The sequence below is a fragment of the Somniosus microcephalus genome, chromosome 5, assembly GCF_052327205.1.
Source record: "Somniosus microcephalus isolate GS21.2 chromosome 5, FLI_Smic_1.0, whole genome shotgun sequence".
Lineage (NCBI taxonomy): Eukaryota > Metazoa > Chordata > Chondrichthyes > Squaliformes > Somniosidae > Somniosus > Somniosus microcephalus.
In genome coordinates, this window is record NC_140991.1 from 321994145 (window position 1) to 322021463 (window position 27319).

General features: G+C 43.0%; 2 protein-coding genes across 7 annotated transcripts in view; one reads left to right on the forward strand and one right to left on the reverse strand.

Moving 5' to 3' along the window:
* The window catches only part of nphp3 (nephronophthisis 3), a 99330-nt gene extending 90736 nt beyond the window's left edge, over positions 1 to 8594 (reverse strand). The window contains exon 1 of one of the 4 annotated variants that reach the window (XM_085989329.1): positions 8507 to 8594. The gene's annotated coding sequence lies outside the window, so the exon portion shown is untranslated. Of the gene's footprint in view, positions 1 to 7232; positions 8318 to 8506 lie in introns of those variants that run through there. The other 3 variants (XM_085989331.1, XM_085989328.1, XM_085989330.1) reach the window with 3 other exon arrangements.
* Positions 8595 to 8631: 37 nt separating this feature from the next.
* Positions 8632 to 27016, forward strand: ssr1 (signal sequence receptor, alpha). 3 transcript variants are annotated; one of them, XM_085989334.1, is made up of 10 exons: positions 8632 to 8760; positions 13098 to 13216; positions 13857 to 13980; positions 17381 to 17508; positions 17896 to 18030; positions 18137 to 18213; positions 22114 to 22192; positions 22891 to 22984; positions 24398 to 24412; positions 25989 to 27016. In XM_085989334.1, exons 1-10 carry the CDS (start codon positions 8679 to 8681, stop codon positions 26051 to 26053), a joined length of 918 nt encoding a protein of 305 aa, XP_085845460.1. In that variant the 5' UTR covers positions 8632 to 8678; the 3' UTR covers positions 26054 to 27016. The 3 variants fall into 3 exon arrangements, with proteins under 3 accessions (XP_085845460.1, XP_085845461.1, XP_085845462.1); XM_085989335.1 differs by lacking the exon at positions 24398 to 24412; XM_085989336.1 differs by lacking the exon at positions 25989 to 27016 and having other exon boundaries at positions 24329 to 24416.
* The last annotated feature ends 303 nt before the right edge of the window (positions 27017 to 27319 follow it).

Consider the following 27319-nt stretch of genomic DNA (forward strand, 5'->3'; position numbering starts at 1 on the left):
ACAGAAGGCTGTGGAGGCCAAGTCACTGAATATATTTAAGAAGGAGATAGACACTGTGGTAAACCACTGTTTGTATTCCACTGTGTACATGCCTGGACATGCCTTGGCTGACTCCTCCCACAAGTCCTAGTATAAAGGTGACTGCTCCCCAGCCCTTTGTATTTCTGGACCAGTCGACCACTCGAGGCAGACCTTCATTCTTTTGTTAATAAAAGCCTTTAGTTACTCTCTTAACTCTCAGTCTTTTATGAGTAATTGATAGCGCATCAGACACAAAAGGCATCAAGGGGTATGGGGAGAGAGCGGGAATATGGTATTGAGATAGAGGATCAGCCATGATCGTACTGAATGGCGGAGCAGGCTCGAAGGGCCAAATGGCCTACTTCTGCTCCTATTTTTCTATGTTTCTATGAACAGTGTGGTTCAGCCTCAGACAGAGGTTAGGGAGAGGGATGGAGTCAGTGGCGGGGGAACGGAGTTTGTGGCGGGGACCGAAAACAATGGCTTTGGTCTTCCCAATATTTGATTGGAGAAAATTTTTACTCATCAGAACTGTAGGTCGGACAAGCAGTCTGACAATTTAGACACCGTGGAGGGGTCGAGAGAAGAGGTAGTGAGGTAGAGCTGGGTGTCGTCAGCGTACATGTGGAAAATGACGCTGTGCTTTCGGATGATGACCTAATAGAGGTCTTTAAAATTATGAAGGGGTTTGATAGGTTAGACGCCATAAATATAAGATAGTCACTAATAAATCCAATAAAGAAGTCAGTAGAAGCATCTTTAACCAGAGAGTGGTTGGAATGTGGAACTCGCTACCACATGGAGTAGTGGAGGGGAATAGCATAGATGACTTTAAGGGGAAGCTTGTTAAGTACACGAGGGAAAAAGGGAATAGAAGGTTATGCTGATAGGGCGAGATGAAGTAGGGGTGGGAGGAGGTTCGTGTGGAGCAGAAACACCGGCACAGACCAGTTGGGGTGAATTCTATGAACCTTTGATAGGTTTTTCAAAAAAGAAAAATGTTGACGTGTATGAAGAAAGTGCAGGGGGATGGGACTCGGCAGATGGCTCGTTGAGAACTAGCACAGGCACGGCCGTCAATGGCCCCTTCCGTGCTGTAAATTCCATGATTCTATAAATTTGAATTATCAGAGAATTTTAATCAAGTATGTTTAAATTAAGAGTAGACTGTACATTCAACACTCTTACAATATCGAGTTCTTTGTACTGTAGTTAATTTGGATCAATCCTGCAGATTAAAGTTGACTGCTTCCTTTGAAAACACAACTCACCTTTAATGCATTGTTATCCTACTCAGGTCCTCACTGATGAATATTTCTCCTGTGCATTGTGAAAATCGTCAATGCATTCATTAAAAAAAAAAAACAGGTTTAGAATTTTGGTACACATAGCACAGAGGATATCTTCCCCCAGACAAGCAAGAAGTGTATTCTACTGAATCGTCACATAATCAGAAATGATGTAAAGGGAGAGATCTGTACAATTATCCATATTGTTCAGCCACCCTTCATCACTGTGCTTTATTCATGAGGCCGGATCAAAAAGAGCTCTACACAAAAGTCTCTTTATAATGTGAAGAATTGTGCACATTCACTGGTGTCTCCGCTGCTTACCCTGCTCAGAAACATACAACACTTTGTGATGACCTACAACATTATCATGCCTGGGTCCTAAACAACTATTGACTGTAAAAGATAAACAGTCCCAGATCAGCTTGAGAAGAAGCTGTTTACTCTGGACCAGCCACAGCAAAGTCCTTCAGAAAATCCAGATTCCTCTGTGCACCCGAGAAGGTTGTGGAGCAGCTCCAGCCTTGCTATTGAAGAACTATCACCTCAGGCTTGATATAAACCATTGCCTCCCTCTGAACAACAACTCTTCTGATCTGTTCCTTTTGAGTGCTCAGACAACATCCTTCTGGGTTATTCCCTTGTAATTTAGAGTGAAGCCGCTAAGCATTGTTCTCCTGATTAATGTGTGTGCGTACATCATATGTGTATCTATATCTGTATTAAAAATCCTATGTCTGTGGACTCTTCCTGTCTGTGCCACCTGAATTCCTGCGGTCATGTTTGCGCCACTATTTTTGTGTCAACTTTTCCCATTAGAAATTCCCATGTCCACATTTAAAACGGAAAATTCTTCGGTAAACTCATCACCCTGATTGTTCAAGTCAGCCACTGGGTTCGCGCAATGCTCTTGAAATGTTTCATCTGCCATTTTTTTCTCTCAGTAACTGAAATTTCTCAACCAAATTAAGGGTTAAAAAAATTCTAAAACGGTACAGGTTTCACAGTACTTGCAACACGATCACATTTATCAACTGAATTATCATTTAATGCCGCCATTAAAGTTTTTACTTAAAGATCTCATCCTCTCGCAAAAGCATAGGCTTGGAGTTGATATTTTTGCTCAGGGTTGCCATACTGCAAGCTGAATTGGACTGTGCAGTATTCCTACTTTCCCAGGATGCGCTAATAATGCCAGTCAGCCATATTGAAGAAGGATCTTTCCTTTAGCTTCTAGCACTTTCTGTTTAGAGGTTTTGCAAAATTATTTGAAGAAAAGCTACAGGACAAATTTCAAAGCTTTACTGAGGTAAAATTCACTCTTTTTTAAATTAAACTTGAGATGTTCTGTGAGTGAGAGATGGTGAGACTTCTCTCTACACACCAGTTATGGCCTTTGTTTTGTGTTCTATGAACTTTAAAAAGTGAAAGGGAGAGAGAGACACAGACTGGACAGGGAAGGAAATAAGTATGTTTTATGTAATGTTATTACTTCAATAAAGCAGTTGAATTTTGAAGCCAGCTAATGACATCATCTATTTTGTCGAGTTAGAAAAGGTCAATGTCAAACAGGGATTCTAAATCTAACTTCTAACAATGTTAGGAGGGAGAGGGAGACAGACAGACTGAGAGACAGATGGAGAGAAAGGCAGACCGGAATTTTCTTTTCTCATTTGAATTTTGTTGCTTTTAAAAAAGGACTTTTAAACCAAAGTCTCTGAGGGAAACAGAGAGGAGGGAAATTGGTTGAGGCTGAGCCTGTCTGGCCTGTCACCATCTGTCCTTGGGAGTGTGCAGTGAGTCACATCAGAGCAAAGGGGAGCGGAGGTTCAAAGGGTTGAGCGGGTAGTTCAAGTAAGGTAGTGACAGTCTGGAAGGAAGGGGAATGGGTAGACAGTAGATGAAGGAGATGGGACAACAATGGAACAGGTGGGTTGGAGAGGGGAGGGGAGGGGTGAGGCAAGTGCTTGGGAGAGGGAATAGTAAGAGAGTCAATGAGGGTCATAATTTCCCTGTAACTCCCAACCCAAATGCAGCCTACAGCATTGGAGGCTCCTTTCATGGTCATTATACAGTATCACCTTTTTTTAAACCTTTGAACATTTGTTTAAAGAGATTATTTAGAGTATGAATGTTCTAAAGCAGCACGATACAAGAGTCCCGTTAGCACTAGTGTTACAACAACAACAACCTGTATTTATATAGCATATAAAACATCCCAAGGCACTTCACAGGAGTGTTATAAGACAAAAAAATTGACACTGAGCCACATAAGGAGAAATTAGAGCAGATGACCAACGCTTGGTCAAAGAGGTCGGTTTTAAGGAGTGTCTTAGAGGAGGAAAGAGAGGCGGAGAGGTTTAGGGAGGGAATTCCAGAGCTTAGGGCCCAGGCAGCTGAAGGCACGGCCGCCAATGGTGGAGCGATTAAAATTGTGGATGCTCAAGAGGCTAGAGTTAGAGGAGCGCTGATATCTCGGGAGGGGGGGCGGGGCTGGAGGAGATTACAGAGATAGAGAGGACAAGTTGAGAAGGCTGTTAAAAAAGCCGATGGATCCTTGGTTTTATAAACAGAGGCACAGAGTATAAAAGCAAGGAAGTTATGCTAAACCTTTATAAATCATTGGTTAGCTGGAGTATTGTGTTCAATTCTGGGCACCACATTCTAGGAAGGATGTCAAAGCCTTAGAGAGGGTGTAGAGGAGATTTACTAGAATGGTACCAGGGATAAGGGACTTCAGTCACATGAAGAGACTTGAGAAGCTGAGATTGTTCTCCTTAGAGCAGAGAAAGTGAAGAGATTTGATAGAGGTGCTCAAAATCATGAAGGGTTTTGATCGAGTAGATAAGGAGAAACTGTTTCCAGTGGCGGGAGGGTCGGTAACCAGAGGACACAGATTGAAGGTCATTGGTTAAAAGAAAAAAGAGGCAAAATGAGAATTTTATTTAAGCAGTGAGTTGTTGTGATCTGGAATGTGCTGCCTGAAATGGCGTTGGAAGCAGATTCAATAATAACTTTCAAAAGGAAATTAGATAAATACATGAAGGGGAACAATTTGCAAGTCTATGGGGAAAGGGCAGGGGAGTGGGACTAATTGGACAGCTCTTTCAAAGAGCCGGCACAGGCATGATGGGCCAAATGGCCTCCTTCTGTGCAGTATTATTCTATGATTCGAAGAGGCCAGCCTGGAGATTACTGGAATAGTTGAGTCTGGAGGTAACAAAAGCATGGGTGAGGGTTTCAGCATCAGATGAGCTGGGGCGGGGACAGGCGTTATTACGGAGGTGGAAGTAGGTGGTCTTTCTGATGGAGAGGATACAGCATCAAAAGCTCAGCTCGGGGTGAAATAGAACACCGAGGTTGCGAACTGTTTGCTTCAGCCCGAAACAGTGGCTGGGAATGGGGATGGAATCGTGGGCGAGCGACGGAGTTTGTGACAGGGGCCCAAGGACAATGGCTTTGGACTTCCCAATTGGAGGAAACTGCGGCTCATCCAGAACTGGATGTCTGACAAGCAGGCTAATAGTGGAGAGGTCGAGAGAGGTGGTGATGAGGTAGAGCTGTAAGCAGGCTAATAGTGGAGAGGTCGAGAGAGGTGGTGATGAGGTAGAGCTGTAAGCAGGCTAATAGTGGAGAGGTCGAGAGAAGTGGTGATGAGTTAGAGCTGTAAGCAGGCTAATAGTGGAGAGGTCGAGAGAGGTGGTGATGAGGTAGAGCTGTAAGCAGGCTAATAGTGGAGAGGTCGAGAGAAGTGGTGATGAGTTAGAGCTGTAAGCAGGCTAATAGTGGAGAGGTCGAGAGAGGTGGTGATGAGGTAGAGCTGTAAGCAGGCTAATAGTGGCGGGGTCGAGAGAGGTGGTGATGAGGTAGAGCTGTAAGCAGGCTAATAGTGGAGAGGTCGAGAGAGGTGGTGATGAGGTAGAGCTGTAAGCAGGCTAATAGTGGAGAGGTCGAGAGAGGTGGTGATGAGGTAGAGCTGTAAGCAGGCTAATAGTGGAGGGGTCGAGAGAGGTGGTGATGAGGTAGAGCTGTAAGCAGGCTAATAGTGGAGAGGTCGAGAGAGGTGGTGATGAGGTAGAGCTGTAAGCAGGCTAATAGTGGAGAGGTCGAGAGAGATGGTGATGAGGTAGAGCTGTAAGCAGGCTAATAGTGGAGGGGTCGAGAGAGGTGGTGATGAGGTAGAGCTGTAAGCAGGCTAATAGTGGAGAGGTCGAGAGAGATGCTGATAAGGTAGAGCTGTAAGCAGGCTAATAGTGGAGGGGGCGAGAGAGGTGGTGATGAGGTAGAGCTGGGTTTCATCAGCATACATGTGGAAACTGACGCCATGACTTTGGAAAATGTTGCGGAGGGGCAGCCTGTAGATGAAAAATAAGAGGGGACCAAGGATAGATTCTTCGGGGGCGGGGAGCGAAGAGAAGCTATTGCAGGAGATTCTCCAGCTATGCCTGTATTGGCAAGAGTAGAACCAGGTGAGGGTAGTTCCACTCAGTTGGACAATGGAGGGGGATGGCATGGTTGAACGTGTCAAAGGCAGTCGTGAAGGTTGAGGCGAGCTAGTGCATCATGGTCACAAAAGATAATTATTTGTGACTTTGATGAGGGCTGAGTCAGAGTTGCGATAGGGGCAGAAACCTGATTGGAGAGGTTCAAACATGGAGCAGAGGAAAAGATGGGCGCGGATCTGGAAGACGACAACACATTCAAAAACTGGAGAGAGAAGGGAGGTAGGATGGGAAAGGGAAGGGAGGTAGGATGGGAAAGAGAGGGGAGGCAAAATGGGTTGGATGGGAAGGTTGAGAAAGAAAGACTTGCATTTATATAGTGCCTTTCACAACCACTGGAGGTCCCAAAGTGCTTTACAGCCAATGAAGTACTTTTTGAAGTGTAGTCACTGTTGTAATGTAGGAAGCACAGCAGCCTATTTGCACACAGCAAGCTCCCACAAACAGCAATGTGATAATGACCAGATAATCTGTATTAGATGTTGGCGGAGGAATAAATATTGGCCCCAGGACACCAGGGATAACTCCCCTGCTCTTCTTCAAAATAGTGCCATGGGATCTTTACATCGCCTTATCTGAGGAAGGATGTTCTTGCCGTGGAGGGAGTGCAGCGAAGATTCACCAGACTGATACTTGGGATGGCAGGAATGACGTATGAAGAGAGATTGGGTCGATTAGGCTTATATTCGCTAGAGTTTAGAAGAATGAGAGGGGATCTCATTGAAACTTATAAAATTCTAACAGGACTAGACAGACTAGATGCAGGAAGGATGTTCCCAATGGTGGGGGAGTCCAGAACCAGGGGTCACAGTCTAAGGATAAGGGGTAAGCCATTTAGGACTGAGATGAGGAGGAATTTCTTCACCCAGAGAGTGGTGAACCTGTGGAATTCTCTACCACAGAAGGCAGTTGAGGCCAATACATTAAATATATTCAAGAAGGAGTTAGATATATTTCTTAAGGCTAAAGGGATCAAGGGAATTGGGGAGAAGGCAGGGACAGGGTACTGAATTTGGATGATCAGTTATTAAATGGCGGAACAGGCTCAAGGGGCTGAATGGCCTACTCCTGCTCCTATCTTCTATGTTTCTATCCACCCGAGAGAGCAGACGGGGCCTCGGTTTAGCGTCTCATCTGAAAGACATCACCTCTGACAGTGCAGCACTCCCTCAGCACTGCACTGGAGTGTCAGCCTAGATTTTTGTGCTCAAGTCTCTGGACAGAAACTTGAACCCACAACCTTCTGACTCAGAGACAAGGGTGCTGCCCACTGAGCCACGGCTGAAGACAGCCTGAGAAAGGTGGCACTGGGAAATGCATTCTGCAGTGCTGGCCAGAAAGGAAAGAAAAGGCAGAGAGTGAAGTGGCTACACAAACACAACAGAGACTTGCGAGAGAGAGGCGATGTTATCTGACTTACCGTGTGCAGCAGCACAGGGGACCGTGGCTGTGCCCAGTCCGTTTAAGGGGCAGTCGTTGGGAGCACTTGTCTTGTCCCGTCTCGTCTCGTCCAGTCCAGCTGCACTCTGCCAACTTTGTATGGGCTGACTCTTCTAATTGCAGTGGTGGATGGCAATTGCCATCAGTAATTAAGAGGTAGCTTGTGCCCCCTTCTTAAAGCGGCACAAGCAATAAAAACTCTAACTTAAACCAAAATTAAAGGAAACTTTAACAAATTAAATCAAAATTCTATTTTTCAGGGTGATTATGCCCTCCGCTGCTCACTGGCCGAGTGAAACAGTGTAATTACTAATTCAAACTTTTCAGATGATGTTGAAATGTGTGTAGCGAGCTTGCAGTTACTATTTCCATATCTAACAGGCCCCCTGTCTGTCACACCCTCTCTGTGTCTCTCTCACTCACTCTCTCGCTCACTCCCAGTCTGTGTGTGTGTCTCTCTCTCCCCTCACTATCTCACTCACTCCATCTCTATCTCTCCCTTTCTCTGTCTCCCTCCCTCTCTCTCACACTCTGTCTGTCTGTCTGTCTCTCCCTCCCTGTCTAACTCTCTCTATCTCACTATCTATCTCTCACACTCTGTCTCTCCCTCCCTGTCTGTCTAACTCTCTATCTCCCCATCTATCTCACACTGTCTGTCTATCTCACACTCCCTCACTCTCTCTCACTCACTCTCCCTGTCTCACACTCTGTCTGTCTGTCTGTCTGTCTCTCTCTCTCTCTCTCTCTCTCTCTCTCCCTGTCTCTCACTCCCTCTGTCTGTGTCTGTCTCACACTCTGTCTGTCTATCTCTCCCTATCTCACACTGTCTCCCTGGTTACACCGACAGCCTGTAGTGCGCATGCGCGCTGGCCCTACGGTGTCCCGGCCTCGCCAACTGGCGACCGCCGTTCCCGATTGGGCGGGAGCTCTGCCTTCAGCCCCGCCCCTCAGACCCTTTAATTGTTTCCCCCCTGTTGTCTTTTAAAAGACCAAGTAAATTAAACAAATAAACAAACTGTAACTAAACCTCTAAGACTTTAAATAACCCTTAGCAAAATCAAATTAAAATTTGGTTATCCAACCCAACTATGCATTCCAGTCCCCGCGGCGCCCACCGGTCACAGAAGTGCCCCCCTGTTGTCAATGTAATTGCTGCACCCCGCCGGGTTTGGGAATCATTCCCTCCTCCTCCCCACCACTCACCCACCCCCGCGAATCTTTATTTTAAAATATATATTTGAAACCGTTCCAAACCTCATTTGACTGCCTGAGGAGGAGGTGACCTTTCACCCTGACGCAAGCCCCGGATGGAAATCTCCGCCATTCGGAGCGAGTGAGGCGGAGACCCGGAGACCGAGAGAGACCGCCCGCGCCTCCTCACCGCACCGCCAGAGCCTCGCACCCCGGCACCCGCCAACAGCGCACCATGGGCCGACTCCACCAGCTGCCGCTGCTCCTGTTGTTGCTCCTGGCCTCCCCGCTCAGCCTGCTGCAGCAGCGCGGCCCCGGTAAGCGGCTCAAAATGGCGGGCGGGAGTTGGAGAGAGAGAGAGACCGACCGACCGACACACTGTCCCCCCCGGGGATTGCGGCCCTCCGGCTCCGTCTGCCGGTGTGCGGGACACCCTCTCTCTCCCGCCGGCTGGGTTATTGGTCGGTGCCGGGCGGCTGTGAGCGGAGCTGGTGCTGGCGGGCCAGAGCTGACGTGTCAGTCCTGCTCTCACTCACTGCTGCAAGCTTTGCTCTCTCTGCTCCTTAGTCAACGCTTTTACTGATTTATTTTTTGCAATTTGAATTGTGCAAGTGTGAAAATGCATAATTTCTAGGCTTTAACGTTGTATTTATTTAAAGTTTTAATGGACTCTACTGATTACCATGTTTTATAATAGCACTTCATTAAATTGGGCTCTTCAGAAAATCTGGAATTTTAATTACCCACTTACTGCTATAGGATAGCTTTAAGAGTAGTTTTAAACGCTGCTCTGTTCTATGTACAATATGCATAACTTTTTCTCTAGATTTCTGAAACTCTCAAATTATTCAATTTTTAATCTTTTAATTTTCACTTTTCCAGTGTAATTGTTCTTTGTTAAATGTGTAGAGTTCAGAATATAGTTTTAACAGGGATAGTGTAATTTTAGATTTTTTTTTAACCCATTGACTTAGTGATTCTCTTGCCTTATTTTTCAGTGTTGTTGAGCAGCTCCATGATGTTTGAAAAAACATGTCCTAGTTTAATTAAAACTAATGTTAACATGTTTTAAAATTTATTTTAATAGTTATAGTAGCTCTGAATTTATTTGTGATAGTTTGACACTGGCTTTATTTCTGCACAAGAGGTCTGCTAGAGTAGTTGGAAGCTTGTGTTTGCCACTAAACTTGCAGCCCTAATATATTTTGTGACTGCATTAACCTCCCCTTCTCTGCAGCGTTCAATGTGGTTCACTCCTCCAGCTCTTCTGACATCTAGCTCTGTGGGACTTCCTTTGGTTTTATTCTTGCCTCTACAAATATAACCAGTGCATCTCCAACAATGCTTTCTATTCCCTTCCCCACACTGTCGTCTCTTGAGTCTCCCAAGGATCTATCCTCCTGGTCTACATGCTTCCCCTATTGATATCCACAGGTGTGTTTCACATGTATGGTAATGACACCCAGCCCGACTCCTGTGCTGTTGAAGTGCTTGTCCTACATTCAGTTTTGGATGATTCATAACCTCCTCCAGCTCAACGTTGGGAAGACCAAAGCCAACATCTTCAGCCCCAGCCAGTGTCTGAGGTTTAACTAGGTTTATTTATCCACTTTTCTGATAAAAGATGCAACAATGTTTGTCACAACTGCTCCCTGTGGCAAAACATTCCTTGTTCTAAAAATTCACTGCATGAAGAAATTTATCTGAACCACTCTTCTCACTTTCTTCATAGCCATTTTAAAATGGTAATGGCTCGTCACTGACTTCCCAACCAGAGGAAACCATCTTTCCCTATTCACTCGATGAAAACCCTTCATAATTGAAATTAAAAACCTCTTAAATCTCCTTAGCTTTCCCTGCAGTATGGAAATAGTCTGAATTCTTCATAATTATAGTTTCTTATCCCTGGTATCTTAATAAATCTACATTGTATGACCTCTATGGCTTTAACAAACTTTCTATAATGGGGTGTCCCCAAATTACACACAACTCTTAACTGTGACCTAAGCATTAAATATTAATCATTACCTCTTTAACTCAATGTCCCTACTTATAAAACTGAGATGCCCTGTTATTAAAACCCCAATTCCTGTTGACTGTGGCTTTATCTACTTTTACTCACATTTATAAAGAGTTGTGTTTTTAAACTGGTGGATCTCTTCATTAACACCTTTCAGCATCTTTGCATCATTTGTATGCTTGCATTCTTTGTTTTACCTCTCAATGCATACCCTCAGTAAGTGAGACTTAAGGTTCATTGAATTCAAGAAGCTTCATTCAAAAATCTTAATTTCAATCTCTGGTGAGGTTTCAACTTATTGTACAAACTTCATTCTGGAGTGTTCACTGAGCAGTTCAGGCCTTTTGTAGCAATGAGGAGAGCTAGCAACATTGATGATATGCTGCTTGCTAACAAAATTCTGCATAAAATGGGGGGGAGGGGGAAGTGTACCTGTGGCATAGGATGATTTGTTGCGATGTTCCACTGCTTCCCCAAGTGGGAACATATTTCATGGCCATGACTGCCCATTTTGGTGCATTTTGTTCCCCTCTGAAAGCTGCAAGCAGAAGCCAGGGTTTCACAAAAGGGGAAATGCGAGCACCAGTCACCCGAAGTTGCTTGATGCCCCTCCTCCACAACCACCTTCATTTTAACATTCACGTCGTTTTCCCTCTATTTCTAGCTGTTTGTTCTCCTGGGGAAAAGATTTTCCCAAACCATCACGGGTGTGCTTATTGATCAGTCACTGAGCATCTGGTGATTTTTAGTGCTGTTAGAGAGAAGAATTCAAGTACTCCGATCTGTCGTTAAGGCATTTAATCCTAAATTAAAAGATGAGATTTCACACCTGAGGCCACGTTTAGAATATTGTGCAAGTTTAGGCACCCTACCGTCCATTCACGGGACCATTACATTGCAAACAGTTTGAGAACAGCAAGGATAATTCCTAGATGGAAACTAGATTCTGAATAGAGGCTCGTGGAACTGAACTCCTCTATTGGAGAATAGCTTGTGGGGGCGTAATCCTTGGGTGAAGCGAGATAGAGACCAATTTGTTTCTTTCGTCTCCCCTGAGCAGGGGTGCTGGGATTAGACTAGGAGCGTCTAAATCTTTGTCTTTGTGGGCTGCTTAGTTGCATACCATGGTGCTTCAAGGGCGCTACACAAACTTGATATCAGTGCCCCCCTTGACTTGCATTTCTCAAGTTGCTGATTCTAACACATCTTGATGGCTAAATCTTAAATCACAACATCAATAGGCTACAGTGCGAAGAACTTCCCTTTCCAGCCGTTCAAACTCATGAACATGGCAAGCGCAAGTAGGATTGAGTTCCTTGGGCCTCTGAGCCACACATGGCTATAATTTGGATGCTGCTTGTGCAGATTTAAAAAACTGGATGGATAGTTATTTAAGAACAAGATTACAGGCTAGAGAGGGAATTTTCTGCAGTCCACCGCAGTTTTTGGCTGCTGACACTGGAGGAAATGGTTTGTGGCGCGTGAACGAGCGGCATTGTATGATGTCTGGTTTTACCTGGCTGGGATGGTGCGAGAAACTTTACAGAACAATATCTTGGCGGGGTCACGTTAGTGCTTCAGCTAAACATTTTGCTGCCCTCAGTCTCTGGACCATTAACTTGCTAAACACTGAGGCAAGTTTGAGCAATAACTTTGTCCATTTAAATGCCTCCAATTGCTGCTGGATTCAAAGACTGGTTATTTCTGCTGGTTTCCCTTCTAAAGAAAGTAATCAAAAACAGATTTCACCAGTCCCTATCTAAACTAACCTAGTCTTGTTGCATTAAAGATTACCCTTTGGTGAAATGTTCCCATATGCAGTGACATCTTTTTGTCTTTGACGATGCTATGTGATGGTTAAACTGCATTCAGCATAAACCTGACCAGTTTTTAAATGGAGCCCTGCAGGTTTTGCGAAGTGGAATCTTGTTTATTACACAAGCCTAGCTTGCGTTTCTGCTCTAAACCTGCATCTCTCACTACCTTAATCGCCTGGCAACTGAATCAATTTGAAGTCTTGCATGTTTTCTGGGTCGTATGGTGTTAAAGCACATTGATATGCCATATACTGTGCCCTTTATTGGCATAGCATCGGTTCATCTTCAGAGTCCACAAATTGTAGGTGCCCAATCTGAGCTATACCAAGAACTATGGGGAAACAGAATAACCTTCAGTGATTGTGGGCAGGGGAAAGAAGTGACCCAATGCATTTAGGTCTACCTTCAATTTGAGAACTATTTTGTGATTTTTTTCAAGCTAAATATGAGCATTATGGAACTGTTGATTCTTAAACCACAGCAAGTACAGTAATGAAACTGACCCAACCAGAATACTGGTTTCAAAATTGGGGGTGGAAAGTATCGCAATACTGTGATTGCTTGGATTGGTCAAGAGTAAACCTGCCCAGAAACAAGTCTGCAGGAATCCCTACTAACCATTTACACAGTACTGAGGGGGGGGGGAAACTACAAGCAGCACATCACCACATTGCACACTGAAACATGCCTTGTGTGCGAAGTTGAATTTAAATTTGAAATAGCTTTTATCGTTTTACAAAAGAGAAGTTTTAATCTCTAAATAGAATAGAATTATTACACATGGATGGCTAAAATACAATGTTTTTGGTATAAACAGGTGCGGGGCCTTTAGTTGCTGCAGATGACCCAACAGAGGATGAGGAGGGTGTAGATGATTCTGTAGTGGAGGATGAGGACGATGAAGCGGAAATCGAAGAGGATGAGCCAACAGACATTGTGAGTTCTTCAGTTTTGGTTAAACTGTCATCGTCAGCAGTGCATTTTAATAGTTTCCATAGCCTTCCTCTTGTGCAGTACTGTTTGAAGATGTAGAATTGTTTTTGTTGAATATACAGTGCATTCTGTGCAGTGAGATTTCATAGTGGATGGTAGTTTATATTTAACATTGTGGGGAACAGATTTTCCTGAAAATTATGGATGGATATTGATTTGTACATGCTGCAAATAAGCTGCTTTTGATGTATCTTTACGGCAGCATCTAAAAGTTGTCACTTTTGTAATTTCAGTTATAACACTCGCCTGATGTGTTTAACTTTTCTAACTGAGGTTTTAGATGTAAGTTATTCATAATTCCAAATGTGGTTATTCCATAATACAAGACAATATTGCTTTGATTTATAGCATAATCATGTGCTCATTTCTATTTAAGGGATGATGTTTGACATTCTAGTATTCCAGTTAATATAATCTCTCCTTTTTTAACTGGTATTGGGTACAGCAGGTCAGATACTCGTTCAATTCTGAGGATGTTCTTGTATCAGAGAGTTGAGCATACTGTTGATTTTCAAAAAGTTGCAACTAATGTGTCCTGAAGTTTTGTGATGGATTTTTTTTTTGATTTTGTTTGCCACTGTAGATGGAAGATGAGAAAGAAGAGGAAGAGGAGGAGGAAGAAGACTCGACGTCCGGGGAACCAAAAGCTTCTCCCAATGCTGACACAACTATTCTGTTTGTGAAGGGAGAAGGTAGGGAAAACAATTGTAAGCATAAAATACATTATTACGCCATCTAATCTAAACCTCAAATGTATTTTTTTTGCACTAAAATGTATTCAGTTTACAAATCCAACATAGGAGCAAGACTTGTCACTGAGTTAACTGTCCTGCTGTTTTTATTTCAATGTCTGTTTTACATTCCTGTTAACTGGTGGACAATATTCCTTGGCTGGAAGCTAGGAAGGTGACCTACGGTGATAAATCTCTTCTAATAGAAAAGTGACTTACTTTACAACTTTCTACATTTGTCTTTTAAAAATACATCATTGGGTTCTCCAACGCTTCTCATCCCATGTCACCATGCACACACGCTCAAACTGTGGCTGAGGTTGCACACACGCTCAAACTGTGGCTGAGGTTGCACACGCTCAAACTGTGGCTGAGGTTGCACACGCTCAAACTGTGGCTGAGGTTGCACACGCTCAAACTGTGGCTGAGGTTGCACACGCTCAAACTGTGGCTGAGGTTGCACACGCTCAAACTGTGGCTGAGGTTGCACACGCTCAAACTGTGGCTGAGGTTGCACACGCTCAAACTGTGGCTGAGGTTGCACACGCTCAAACTGTGGCTGAGGTTGCACACGCTCAAACTGTGGCTGAGGTTGCACACGCTCAAACTGTGGCTGAGGTTGCACACGCTCAAACTGTGGCTGAGGTTGCACACGCTCAAACTGTGGCTGAGGTTGCACACGCTTCTCATCCCATGTCACCATGCGCACATGCTCAAACTGTGGCGGAGGTTGCACACGCTCCTCCTGAGTCAGAAGGCTGTGGGTTCAAGTCCCACTCCAGAGACTTGAGCGCAAAGTCCAGGCAGACACTCCCAGTGCGGTACTAAGGGAGTGCTGCACTGTCGGAGGTGCCATCCTCTGGCTGAGAGGTTCATCCGAGGCCCCGTCTGCTCCCTCAGTGGGCATAAAAGATCCCATGGCACACTGAGTAATCCCTGGTGTTCTGGCCAATATTTATACCTCCAGTCAATACCATTAAAACAGATTATTTGGTCAATATCTTGTCTTTATCACATTGTTGTTTGTGGGACCTTGCTGTGCACAAATTGGCTGCCACGTTTCTTACAAACTGTGACTGCACTTCAAAAGCACTTAAATAAAAACAGAACATGGTGGAAACACTCAGCCAGTCGACCAGCATTGGTGGAGAGAGAAACAGTTAACATTTCAGGATGATGACCTTTCATCAGAACTTGAAGTTAGAGATTGAACGTTTATAAGTGCAGGGGGAAAGGGGGTGGGGGGGGGGGAAAGAAGCAAGGGATAGGTCTATGATGGTGTGGAAGGTTGGAGAGATTACATGATGACAAAAAGGATGATCGTGCAAGTCAAAAGGGGGTGGTAATGGGACAAGTAAATAAACAAAATTGGGTCCAGAGGCAGTGTAAATGGTTACAGCAGGACTATTACTAGCACCTGCTGTCTGAGGAAAATAGGAGCAGTGGTTATGGTCTGAAATTGTTGAACTCAATGTTGAGGCCAGAAGGCTGTAAACATAGAAACATAGAAGATCGGAGCAGGAGTAGGCCATTCAGCCCTTCGAGCCTGCCCTGCCATTCAATGAGATCATGGCTGATCATCCAAATTCAGTACCTGGCCCCTGCCTTCTCCCCATATCCCTTGATCCCTTTAGCCTCGAAATATATCCAACTCTTTCTTGAATATATTTAATGAACTGGCCTCCACCACCCTCTGTGGCAGAGAATTCCACAGGTTCACCACTCTCTGGGTGAAGAAGTTCCTCCTCATTTCAGTCCTAAATGGCTTACCCCTTATCCTTAGACTATGACCCCTGGTTCTGGACTAACCGAAAGATGAGGTGCTGGTCCTCGCGCTTCCGTTCAGCATCATTGGAACAGTGTAGGAGGCCGAGGTCCGAGTGGGATGGAAAATTAAGTGACAAATGACCAGAACCTCAGGGTTATGAATGCGGACTGAACTGAGCTGTTCAGCACAGCGATCGCCCATTATGCATTGGTCTCCCCAATGTAGAGATCGTTTCGTGAGCAGCGAATACAATATACTAAATTGAAAGTACAAGTAAATCGCTGTTTCACCTGGAAGGAGCCTTTGGAGCCCTGGATGATGGGAAGGGAGGAGGTGAAAGGGCAGCCGTTGCATCTCCTGCGATTGAATGGGAAGGTGTTGGCAAAAAGGAGTGGGTGTTGGGGGCTATTGAAGAGCGGACCAGGGTGTTGCAGAGGGAAGATGTGTTTGGTGGTGGCATCATGCTGGAAATGTCAGGATAATCCGTTGAATGTGGTAGGTGAGGGCAAGGGGAACCCTATCGTGGTTCTGGTAGGAAGGGGCAGGGTGAGGGTAGAAGTGCAGGAAATGGGACGGACACGATCGAGGGTCCTGTCAACCATAATGGAGGGGAGTCCTCAGTTGAGTAATCACAGAAACCCCACAGTGCAGATAGAGGCCATTTCGGCCCATCGAGCCTGCACCGACACATATCCCACCCGATCCCCGTAACCCCTACACCGACACATATCCCACCCGATCCCCGTAACCCCTACACCGACACATATCCCACCCGATCCCCGTAACCCCTACACCGACACATATCCCACCCGATCCCCGTAACACCGACACATATCCCACCCTATCCCCGTAACCCCACTTATTTAATCCCCCTAACACTAAGGGTCAATTTATCATAGCCAATCAACCTAACCTGCACATCTTTGGACTGTGGGAGGAAACCGGAGCACCCGGAGGAAACCCACGCAAACACGGGGAGAATGTGCAAACTCCACACAGACAGGAACCCGGGTCTCTGGCGCTGTGAGGCAACAGTGCTAACCACTATGCCACCGTGCTGCCCGTAATAAGGAAGACATGTCGGAAGCACTAGTATGGAAGGTAGCATCCTGAACCGATGCACGGAGAAACTGGGAGAATGGAATAGAGTCCTTGCAGGTGGGGGGGAAGTGTAATCAAGGTAGCTGTGGGAGTTGGTGGCCTTGTCGTAGATATTGGTGGACAGCCTAGCCCCAGAAACAGATCGAGAAGTCGAGGAAGGGAAGAGTCTGAGCAGGTGAAGGCGAGGGTTGGGTGGAAATTGGAAGCAATTGCTTCTAAAGTACTTCATGGCTGTAAAGCGCTTTCGGATGTCCTGATGTGAGAGTCCTTTTTACACTCTCCCCATAGCCATGGTTTTTGTCAGTGCTGCTCGGCACTTTAATCCATCAGGTACATAGTGCTGTCACAGGTGGGAAGGAAAATACCACTCTTGACTCCGATAGATGTCTGTGACCATATCTGCTCCTTCCCTCGCTGGAGAAGGTCTGCACATTTGTGGGGGGATGGAGGGAAAGGGGAGGTTATTCTGTAGAATTTTTTTAATGTTCATTTTTAACCGTCCTTTAGATTTCCCAGCTAACAACATTGTGAAATTCTTGGTTGGTTTTACCAACAAGGGCAGTGAAGAGTTTGTGGTGGAATCTTTGGATGCCTCATTTCGTTATCCTCAGGACTATCAGTTCTACATTCAGAATGTGAGTACTTTTAATTGTTAAAGTTTTAATGACCATGTTAAATAAAGTGGATCTGACATTGATATTAAAATAACGTCAGTCTGATTTTACTTGAATTATTTGTGGTCCAATAACCATGCATACTTCTACCCATTTCGGTAACTCTTTGAATTGGAAGGTGGATTGCAGCATGTTCCGTCGCGCTTCATTCAAACCCTTATCTCGGCAGTTTTCTGAATGAACTTTTTTGTCCAGCATTTAAATTTCAATCCTCCTAATGCTGACTCCTGTAGCAGTGAGTTTGAGTGCATGTTCACTCTCTTGACCAAAAGTCTGTCCTTTATCCGTAGTGCAGAATAAAGTTAAACTTCAGTCAAGAGTAATGCAAGTGCACCTTTTCTCTTGCAGTTCACCGCGCTACAGCTGAACACATTGGTACAGTCCCAACGTCAAGCTACGTTTGAGTATTCATTTATCCCTGCTGAACCAATGGGAGGCCGGCCATTTGGATTAGTCATCAACCTCAACTACAAGGATGCCAGTGTAAGTGCTTCCATTTCACTCACGTTGGGGTCATGTGAGGTGGCTGAAAGTGTTGTTTATAACCTGGTTGCTGTATCTGGATAGCTGACGTTTCCTTTCTCTTTAGGGCAATATTTTCCGTGATGCTGTTTTCAACCAGACTGTTACAATAACTGAGCGAGAAGATGGGCTGGATGGAGAAACGTAAGTGTTCAAAAAGAGATGATGTGGAGATGCCGGAGGAGCAGCGCTCCGAAAGCTTGTGATTTCAAGTAAAGCTGTTGGACTATAACCTGGTGTTGTGACTTCTTACATTCAAAAAGAGAAGTTAACTTATCCCATTTCTGTAGCAGAATCAGATGATTTTTGAGTGAAGTTGAATTTTATTTTCTGGTGGTCAGAGTGGTTTGTGTTTTAATTTCTATTGACTTTAATTATTACAGTGCTGTATTTAAATGCTGCTGTTGCAGAAGTGATTTATCCCCTTTTTTCTTGCTTCCCACCGCCATGCTCCAATTTTGTAAACAAACTTCATTAATCCAATGTCTTCTGCATTCATCCAGAACTGGTTATTGGAGCTAACAACCTGGGAGTCCTTTAAAAGCCAGTTGGGTGTTACGGGACTAGTAGGATTTTTCCAGATGTAGTAGTTAAGATGGGCCAAACCCATGTTTAACTTGTGCCTTTAATGTTGGATATCGGTGTTTACGTGCAATAGCTTTTCTATTATATCCAAGAAAGTATGTGCCTTGTGCACAGTTACATTATTGTACCCATTTGCAATTAGACCCACTTAATAAAGATACATTTTTCTCACATGTTAACTAGAGAAGCTGGAATTGATAGAATGGCCTTTTAAACGATGAGCTTGGAAGCTTAACTGCAGATACATGTTTTCAGTTAAATCATCCCAATCTATAAATCATCGCAATCCATGAATAATTGGACATGCCCCACAGTCTGTTCAACTTGAAAATGCTTGACTACTTCTCTGGAGACTAGTCTGTTTCCATTTGTAGTACAGGAAACTTTCGAAAAATGGAACGCTCTATCCACCGGCAAAATTCAGGAGCCTGTTCGGATAACTTTTTTTACTTTGTTACTTTTTTTACTCATTTGTGGCTCTGCAAGCGTCTAGCTGAAGCTGTTGCTAAGCTGTGCCGATTTGTTTTGAAGCTGAGCAACAGGGTTTGTTGCTTTAGACGGAGCGCTGAGCTCCGTATCTTTTAACTATAGCGCTCGGTTCTCTGGCATTGTTGATGAACCGGCACCAGCTCGGTCCCGTCCGTGCCGGATACCAGAAAGTTTCCTGTATATTGTAGTTTATTTGCTCTAGGAAATCTGTTCATGAATTCAACTTGGAATGTATGGTATAGTTTTACTACTACGTTTTAATCTTTGCTATACATTTTTATCCGTTGCAATTCCTGTACTGCATAGAAGTCTGCCTATCCTTAAAACATGCACCCAACCTTGATTGTGATTTAATTTTTTCCCCAACCTGGTGCCACAGTATAGTTTTAGACAGTTTCAATTAATAGTTGAGCCCAGTTGCACACTAGAAATTGACGAGTAAGCGATGGGTTAAGTCTATCTGACTGCACTGAGGGATGAAATTCATATTTACCTTAGTCATTTTTTTCTAAATAAATGGACATCTAATTACTTTTGCCCTATCTTTTAATTCTTTCAAAGTGTTGTCTATACGATTATTGCGACTCGTCAGGCTAGGATTACTTTTCTATAATTCACAATGTTGTTTGCAATAACCCGTGGCTTATGACAAAATCGGCATGTAGTCTGTAGCAACTTGGAAATTTAATCCCTTTGTGTTAATGCAGATTTCACTGTTTAGGGACCTAACTATTTACAGGAAACTTTGGTTTATCCGGAGGTTGTATGTCCGGAAACCTCGATTTAACGGCAGAAATCAGCAGCTGTTTTTTTTCGTGTTTTTTTTCCTTTTTTTTTCTCCTAGCATTTTTTTTAAACAGTCAGTCTCTGGAAAGCCTCTCTGAAGCTGTTGCTAAGCTACAGAGACGCTTCCAAGGTACGGGCTGACTGTTTACAAGCTGTTGCTAAGCAACAGTGTTTGTTGTCGGATACGGAGATGAAAACCTCCGTATCCTTCAACATTAGCGCTGGTCTGTCCGGAAGTTTTCATAGATCGGCATCACGTCTGTGCCGGATATCGCGAAGTTTCCTGTACGTGAAATGGATTACATTCTTTGAAAATACTCTAGGGTGACACCTTTTGTGTAACACTTATCACTAGAGCAAGCAACATAAGAAATAGGAGCAGGAGTTGGCCATTTGGCCCCTCGAGCCTGCTCCACCATTCAATAAGATCATGGCTGATCTTCTACCTCATCTCCACTTTCCCACCCAATCCCCATATCCCTTGATTCCCTCAATATCCAAAAATCTATCGATCTATGTCTTGAATATACTCAATGACTGAGCCTCCGCAGCCCTCTGGGGTAGAGAATTCCAAAGATTCACCACCCTCTGAGTGAAGAAATTCCTCCTAATCTCAGTCCTAAATGGCTGACCCCTGGTTCTAGACTCCCCAGCCAGGGGAAACATCCTCCCTGTGCCTACCCTGTCAAGCCCTGTATGTTGCAATGAGATCACCTCTCATTCTTCTAAACTCTAGAGAATATAGGCCTAGTCTACTCAATCTCTCCTCATGGGACAATCCCCCTCTCCCAGGAACCAGTCTGGTGAACCTTCGTTGCACTCCCTCTATGGCAAGTATATCCTTCCTTAGGTAAGGAGACCAAAACTGTACACAATACTCCAGGTGTGGTCTCACCAGGGCCCTATATAATTGCAGTAAGACTCTTATACTCAAATCCCCTTGTAATAAAGGCCAACATACCATTTGCTTTCTTAATTGCTTGTTGTACCTGTATGTTAACTTTGTTAACTTTGTGCTTCGTGTACTTGGACACCCAGGTCACTCTGAACACCAACGTTTCCCAATCTCACCATTTAAAAAAATACTCTGCTTTTCTATTTTCCTACCTAAGTGGATAACTTCACATTTCTCCACATTATATTCCATTTGCCATGTTCTTGCCCACTCACTTAGCTTGTCTATATCCCCTTGTAGCCTCTTTGCATCCTCCTCACAACTTACATTCCCACCTAGCTTTGTATCAGCAGCAAACTTGGATATATTACATTTGGTCCCCTCATCCAAATCATTGATATAGTGAATAGCTGAGGCCCAAGCACTGATCCTTGCGGTACCCCACAAGTTACAGCCTGCCAACCCGAAAATAACCTGTTTATTCCTACTGTTTTCTGTCCGTTAACCAATCCCTCAATCCATGCTAGTATATTGCCCCTAATCCTATGAGCCCTAATTTTGTTTAATAACCTCTTGTGTGGCACCTTATCGAATGCCTTCTGAAAATCCAAATACACCACATCCACTGGTTCTCCCTTATCTATTCTGCTAGTTACAACCTCAAAACTCTAACAGATTCGTCAAACATGATTTCCCTTTCATAAATCCGTGTTGACTCTGCCCAATCCTATTATTTTTTCTAAGTGCCCTGTTACCACGTCCTTAATAGATTCTAGCATTTTCCCTACTGCTGGTGTCAGGCTAACTGGTCTGTAGTTCCCCGTTTTCTCTCTCCCTCCTTTAATAGTGGGGTTACATTTGCAAATCCATTGCAAAGCAGTGACTTTTTATGTTAAATATCCTATTCTAATAATTCTGCCAATTGTAGGCATGTGCTTATAGCATGTGTTTTCAACCATGGAGTCCCTCAAATGTTACAGATGGCATTGTATTTATGGGTATACATTCAATCTCCAGCCCCGGCTATGGGTAGATTGCCTTTCTCCGTGCTACTCAAGTGGCTGCTAAGAGATGTGCAAGAGCAACATATAGGTGGGAAAATCCACGCCGTGAATCCGCATTCCACCTCCGTGTGATGTCCATTTCTAATTTAGCTCTGGAGCATGGCTCAAACTCTGGTTGAAAGTATAGATTTTTTTTTTTCTTCCGTTGAGACTGGTGCTTTTTCTAAACTCATTCTCTGCACCTGATCCAGGTACCGAATTTAATATAAGCACTTTAATTTCTAGAATCTTCTTGTACATGTTCCTGACTGGTCTTGGTTTACTTGTCGTGGTTGGTATTCACCAGCTCCTAGAATCTAGGAAGGTACGTACAGTTTGAGTTTAAATTCTGATTCATTTCACTTTTGTCATCCCTTTCTGAATTTATTGGCATCTGTAGTTTGACCTAAACTGCACTGAACTCCTCCCTCGTTTGTTCTTTATTCTCCAGTGACAAATGTTGAAACTGGTTTCAATAACACGATAACCCTTTGCATGTTGACAGAATGGTATTGGTTTGACATGTGATCTCCATTACAAATGCATAGGTGTGCTGTGCTATTGCCACACACACACATAACCATTCAGATAGTGAATTTGGCCATAGAATTTTTTGTATCCAGTCTAATACTGTCATTATTTTCTTTTTATGCAAAAGTTATTATGAAGCGGCACAATTGTCGTGGGGTTTGTTGTCTCCTTCTGCTCAGTTCCACTCTGTCCGTGCTAACCACACAGGAAAGCCCACTACTTTTTAAACACTGTTGTATCAAATTTCTGTGTCACTTTACCGTGCCTGAATGTTTTAACACTAAACTCGAAGAATCACAGAATTTTAATGTACCTTTAATATTCAGTTTAAAATAAGTGGCGCTCACTTTGTATGCTGTGCTAATACCAAGAGTTGTATCCTCGTTTTCAACCTGTTTAAAATGTCAGCCTAGACAACGGGAGTATTTTGATCCAACTTGTTTGTAAAACCGGTGTATTTTGGTTGCTTTAACAATTCTTTTCCCCAATCAGAGACGACGACCAACTTCTAAAGTAGAGATGGGTACATCGAACCACAATAATGTGGACATGAGTTGGATTCCTCAAGAAACCCTCAACCAAATCAGTAAGTAACTTGCAGATTAAGAAACTGGGCAAACAGCGTTGCAGTTCTTGCATTTACATCTAACCTGCTTTGTTGCCTTGCCTTGTTCGGGTTGGTGTTTGCAGTTAGATTTGTGCGGTATTGAAGAGTTATTTATAATTGCTAAATAATCGAGACTGACTTATCACTGACCAAGTGTAATACTCTTAACACTTGGATTGATGGAGAGAGACAATTATGAAGAGAAATCTTCTGCCTATAGAATTGGATTTGGATCCATGGCAAACTGAGAGATAATTGTGAGGAACTGTACCATAAACTGAATCTTTTAATAACCCTTTTGTTTAGTTTGGGGGGGGGGTGGAGCTGCGGTGCTACAGAATTGCCAGCCAGCTTTTGGTGGGCTATTTGTATCTGTGGTGGGGAGTTTTGTACCAGTATGTGTTACAAACTCTTTGTTTTTGTTTTGCCTTGTTCAGATGGCCCTCCTAATCAAGAGTATCTTGCTCTGCATGATTTTAACTTGTAGTCGCATCAGTGCGAGCTCTGTTGCTGGCGGAGTGCAGATGAATCTGCCGTGGCTCTCCGACAGCTTCTGCCTCTGAGGCTTTCTATTTGTCATCCTGCTCTTTGTGCTAAACTTGCACAGTTTCATTTTAAGGATAAATTCAGTAATTAGTAGGTCTCTTGCGAATTGTTTCAGTGACTTGCTGTTAACATTGTGTAAGGCCACAAGTTTACTGCCATTTTGTCTAATTCATGTATATTTAAGATTTAACAAAATACATTAGCAATGAACACATTTTCAAGCAGCACTTGTTATAACTGGCCATGCTTGGATAAACACAATTGATGGTACACTCTCGTTTGTAAAAGGTTGGTTGCCATCTTACTGGTAGAACTCTGCTTGATATAATCATGTTTTTAAAAAAGGCAAATTATTAATAGACCTACATAAACCAAGTGTACATGCTGTATCCACATAGATTATGCTTGGCTGTTCTATCCATGTTTAAACTTGAGCAAAACAGCATATTGCCCAAAAAAAGAGATGCCTTGCCTCTTGACGCTCTCCCTCGCTGTTGCACACCTGCTTTGCAAAATTCAAATCTGAATTGTAGCATCTTAAGTGCATGCACCAGTCCTCTAACTGCAAGGCTTTTAAAAAGCAGTTTCAGTATCAAAGTGCTACTGCTTCTGATTTGGCCATTTTCTGCTGCTGTGCACTTCCCCATTGTGAATAGAATGTAACTGAAATTGGTTTCCTGCATGTTGGAGTGGACACATTTATACTGTAAGTTTGAGAGAAACATGCATCTTATTGCTCTTGTACAAATCTGCACTTCTGAATCTTTGTTTCAACAGAAAATGGTTTGTAAAACCTTGATTCTAATATATTTGCTATCTTTTGCTTTGCCTTTCTTGTGCCTTCAGTGCAGAGTAGACGAGGTGAGATCAAACGTTTCCATTGTTCATGTATATTTTACTAAAAGTAGCTCAAAATTGAGGTTGGAATACTGCTGTTTTTGAGTTTTGGGTGGGGTGCCTGTTAAGATTTTGGATTCAATATTCTAAAAGGGGTTTGGGAATCTAGTAGTGATTATATGACCAAAGGTAAATGACCTCTGTTTTGTACCTTTCTGCCACGCCTATTTTCTGTATGGTAAATCGCATACTTTTGTTCAGTGTGGTCTCTTCCATTTGTACAAATGCACATTAGAAAATCACTTTCACTTATGTTACTGATTCTGTTTTAATGTGTGCATGCTCCACCTTCATGTTCTTCAGGCACTTGGTGAAATAGGGAGGCACGCACCATAGAAAATATTCTGTAATGCACAATAAAGTCCAGCATTAAAGGGGGAAAAAGCATGCAGAGCCAATGTTGGTGCCGTGGCTACGGGGCTTCTGATGAGGATAGGAGTGTACTGAGGAAGAGATCAAGCTGAACAAAACTATACACTATATATATTCTAAAATTCTGCAGATATTTAAAGCCCTTTTGTCCTTGGTTTGGATGGTTTTAATGAAAGTATATGTTCCCCATGATTTAAGACTGTTTTGTGAAGTCTCTGGGCATGGCAACAGTTGGAAAATGAGCCCTTTACCTCCACACTTCTATTGAAATTTAGTGGCGCCAACCTTCACACAACTAAACGCAAGTCTGAATGGAACTAAATAATTACTCTGGGTTTGACACCATCTTTGAATACTTCAATCCAGTATTATAACCTTAATTATGACAGTCAAATTTCAGTACCTATTGAATTATTTATTTGATCAGACGTGCACAGATCCTACAGCACTATTAAATGCTGGAGCCAAAAACCTGTTCCAGGTACTGGACATTTGACATTTTCCTACTAACTTGTGTTTATAAAAGTTGGATTTCTGTCTTTTACCCAATTGTTGAAATATTATCTAATTGTGCTTAAAAACCTTTAGTCAACTGAAGAACACTTTAAAATGGAGGAATGCTGAATGAATGGAGTGTGTTGCTGTCAGTCATTCCAACTCTTTTTTTTGTAATACTGATGGATTCCAAATGTTTGATCCAGATTTGATTGAAAATTATGATTCCCATTCAAGTAACCTTTCTGCCTAAAAAATGAGGTTCCATTCATCAGATGAAATACCTCTGAATTCTTGATCTCCGCAATGTGGCTGCGCAGGCCGAGGAGGAGAGAGAAGAATTGCTGCACTGTTGCATGCTTTCTTTCTGCTGGTTCGGAATGTCTTTAGCAGAAGGCAGAGAGCAGGTTGTTTACCTGTCCTCTTGTTTAACACTACCTTGAGCCTGGGAAGACCAAGGCAGAAAATGGAAAGTTACTCTCCAAATTAATATTAATCTTCATAGATGGAAAATAACATGTTTCAGTTTGTTTAGTTGTAGCTATAGGGTCACAAATTACCTTTTTTGAAAATTGGGTTTTTACTTGTCACTTAATTTCTTTTGGTCGCTAGATACTTCTTGATTAGAAATTATAGCTGTTCTAATTATGTATTTAACTTTACTTCACTACAGACAAAACTTCCCCAAGGAGGTCACCCCGTAAGCGAGCGAAGAGAACTGTGGGATCAGACGAGTAGTAACTTCAGTTTTTAACCTTCAGTGTTTGATCCTGTCCATTTTTGTTCAACAGTGGGGATATTGCAGAAATGCCATCTAAACATTTTTTTTTTAAATCAGTGGACTGTGCGGTAGAACCATTTAAGAATACACTTATTTTTTGGACAAGAGCTTTTCATGGAAATGCACTTGGCTGTAGACTGAATTGCTGATTTTTGCCTTTTCAACCTGTTTTAAGCTTTTGTTTAAGAAAAATTGCAGCTGGTCAATATTTTGACAATGTAATGTGAATGATTCTACAAAGAAAATGGTTTATGTATACTTTTGCAATGGGTACAAAGAATTGAATTCTGATCGGGTGGCTTAATGCCTTTTGCTTTCCCTTAAGATGTCAGAAGAGGCAATTTTACGAGTTGTTTTCTGCAAGGTCCATTTGATACGAACACGTTGGGATGTCATTACTTTATGGTTCATACCTGAAATGATGGCATATGTACGTAATCATTGCATCATTCTTTTTGATCCTAGTCCTGAATGCTTCTGTTCTGATGTATGCTGTGAACCAGTGTGTGTCTAGTTAATACGGTTTGGGTAAAAGAAACCATTGCACAGGCTTAAGATTTTGCTCGGCCATTATAATAATATAGAACAGTGAAAATGTACAAGAGTTCATCTGTATCTCAGGAAACAAAACCAGATTGTGACGTGTTTTCTAGAGTCAGATACTATCCGAATGAGAATAATTTTGTATGTTTTTTTGATGTGAACTTGGAATTTATGGACTTAATTTGGTAGTGTGCCATGGGTGGTGAAATCAAAGGTAACTTTTTCAAATGGACAACTTCCTCATTGATCGGAGACCATTCTGCAAAATATACTCTGACAGAGTTTCACAAACTCGTGTGAGCATTAAGACGTTTTCAACTTCAAAGATTACCTGTTTTTAAAAGTGGATGAGAAGACAATAAAGTAAACAAACTGCGTTACTATGTATTTTTTCTTCGACTTTTTAATCCTATTTTCAGTTGGCTTCCACCCTCGCCCGAGGGGACAGGAGAGGATGGAGGAGGGTATTCAACACTGAGATTCCAATCTTTCATTAGCCTTCAATAGGTTCATTTTTCTCTACACTTTTTTTTGTAGAGGCTAACCTTTTTTTGCATTATCTCTATTTGCATCACTGGCATCGCGAGTCAGTAATTGTACAAGTATTATCCTCCCTTCTCCACCACCAACAGTAAAAGAAAAGCTTTGAATTGGCATTTTATTAACGTGCATGTGTTGCT

Bases quoted from the DNA above. Each gene is read 5' to 3' on its own strand.
- ssr1 (XM_085989334.1), top strand. From the start codon at position 8,679: ATGGGCCGACTCCACCAGCTGCCGCTGCTCCTGTTGTTGCTCCTGGCC. The intron at 18,031-18,136 runs GTAAGTGCTTCC...CTTTCTCTTTAG, and splicing joins TCAACTACAAGGATGCCAGT to GGCAATATTTTCCGTGATGC. The intron at 18,214-22,113 runs GTAAGTGTTCAA...TTTAATTTCTAG, and splicing joins GATGGGCTGGATGGAGAAAC to AATCTTCTTGTACATGTTCC.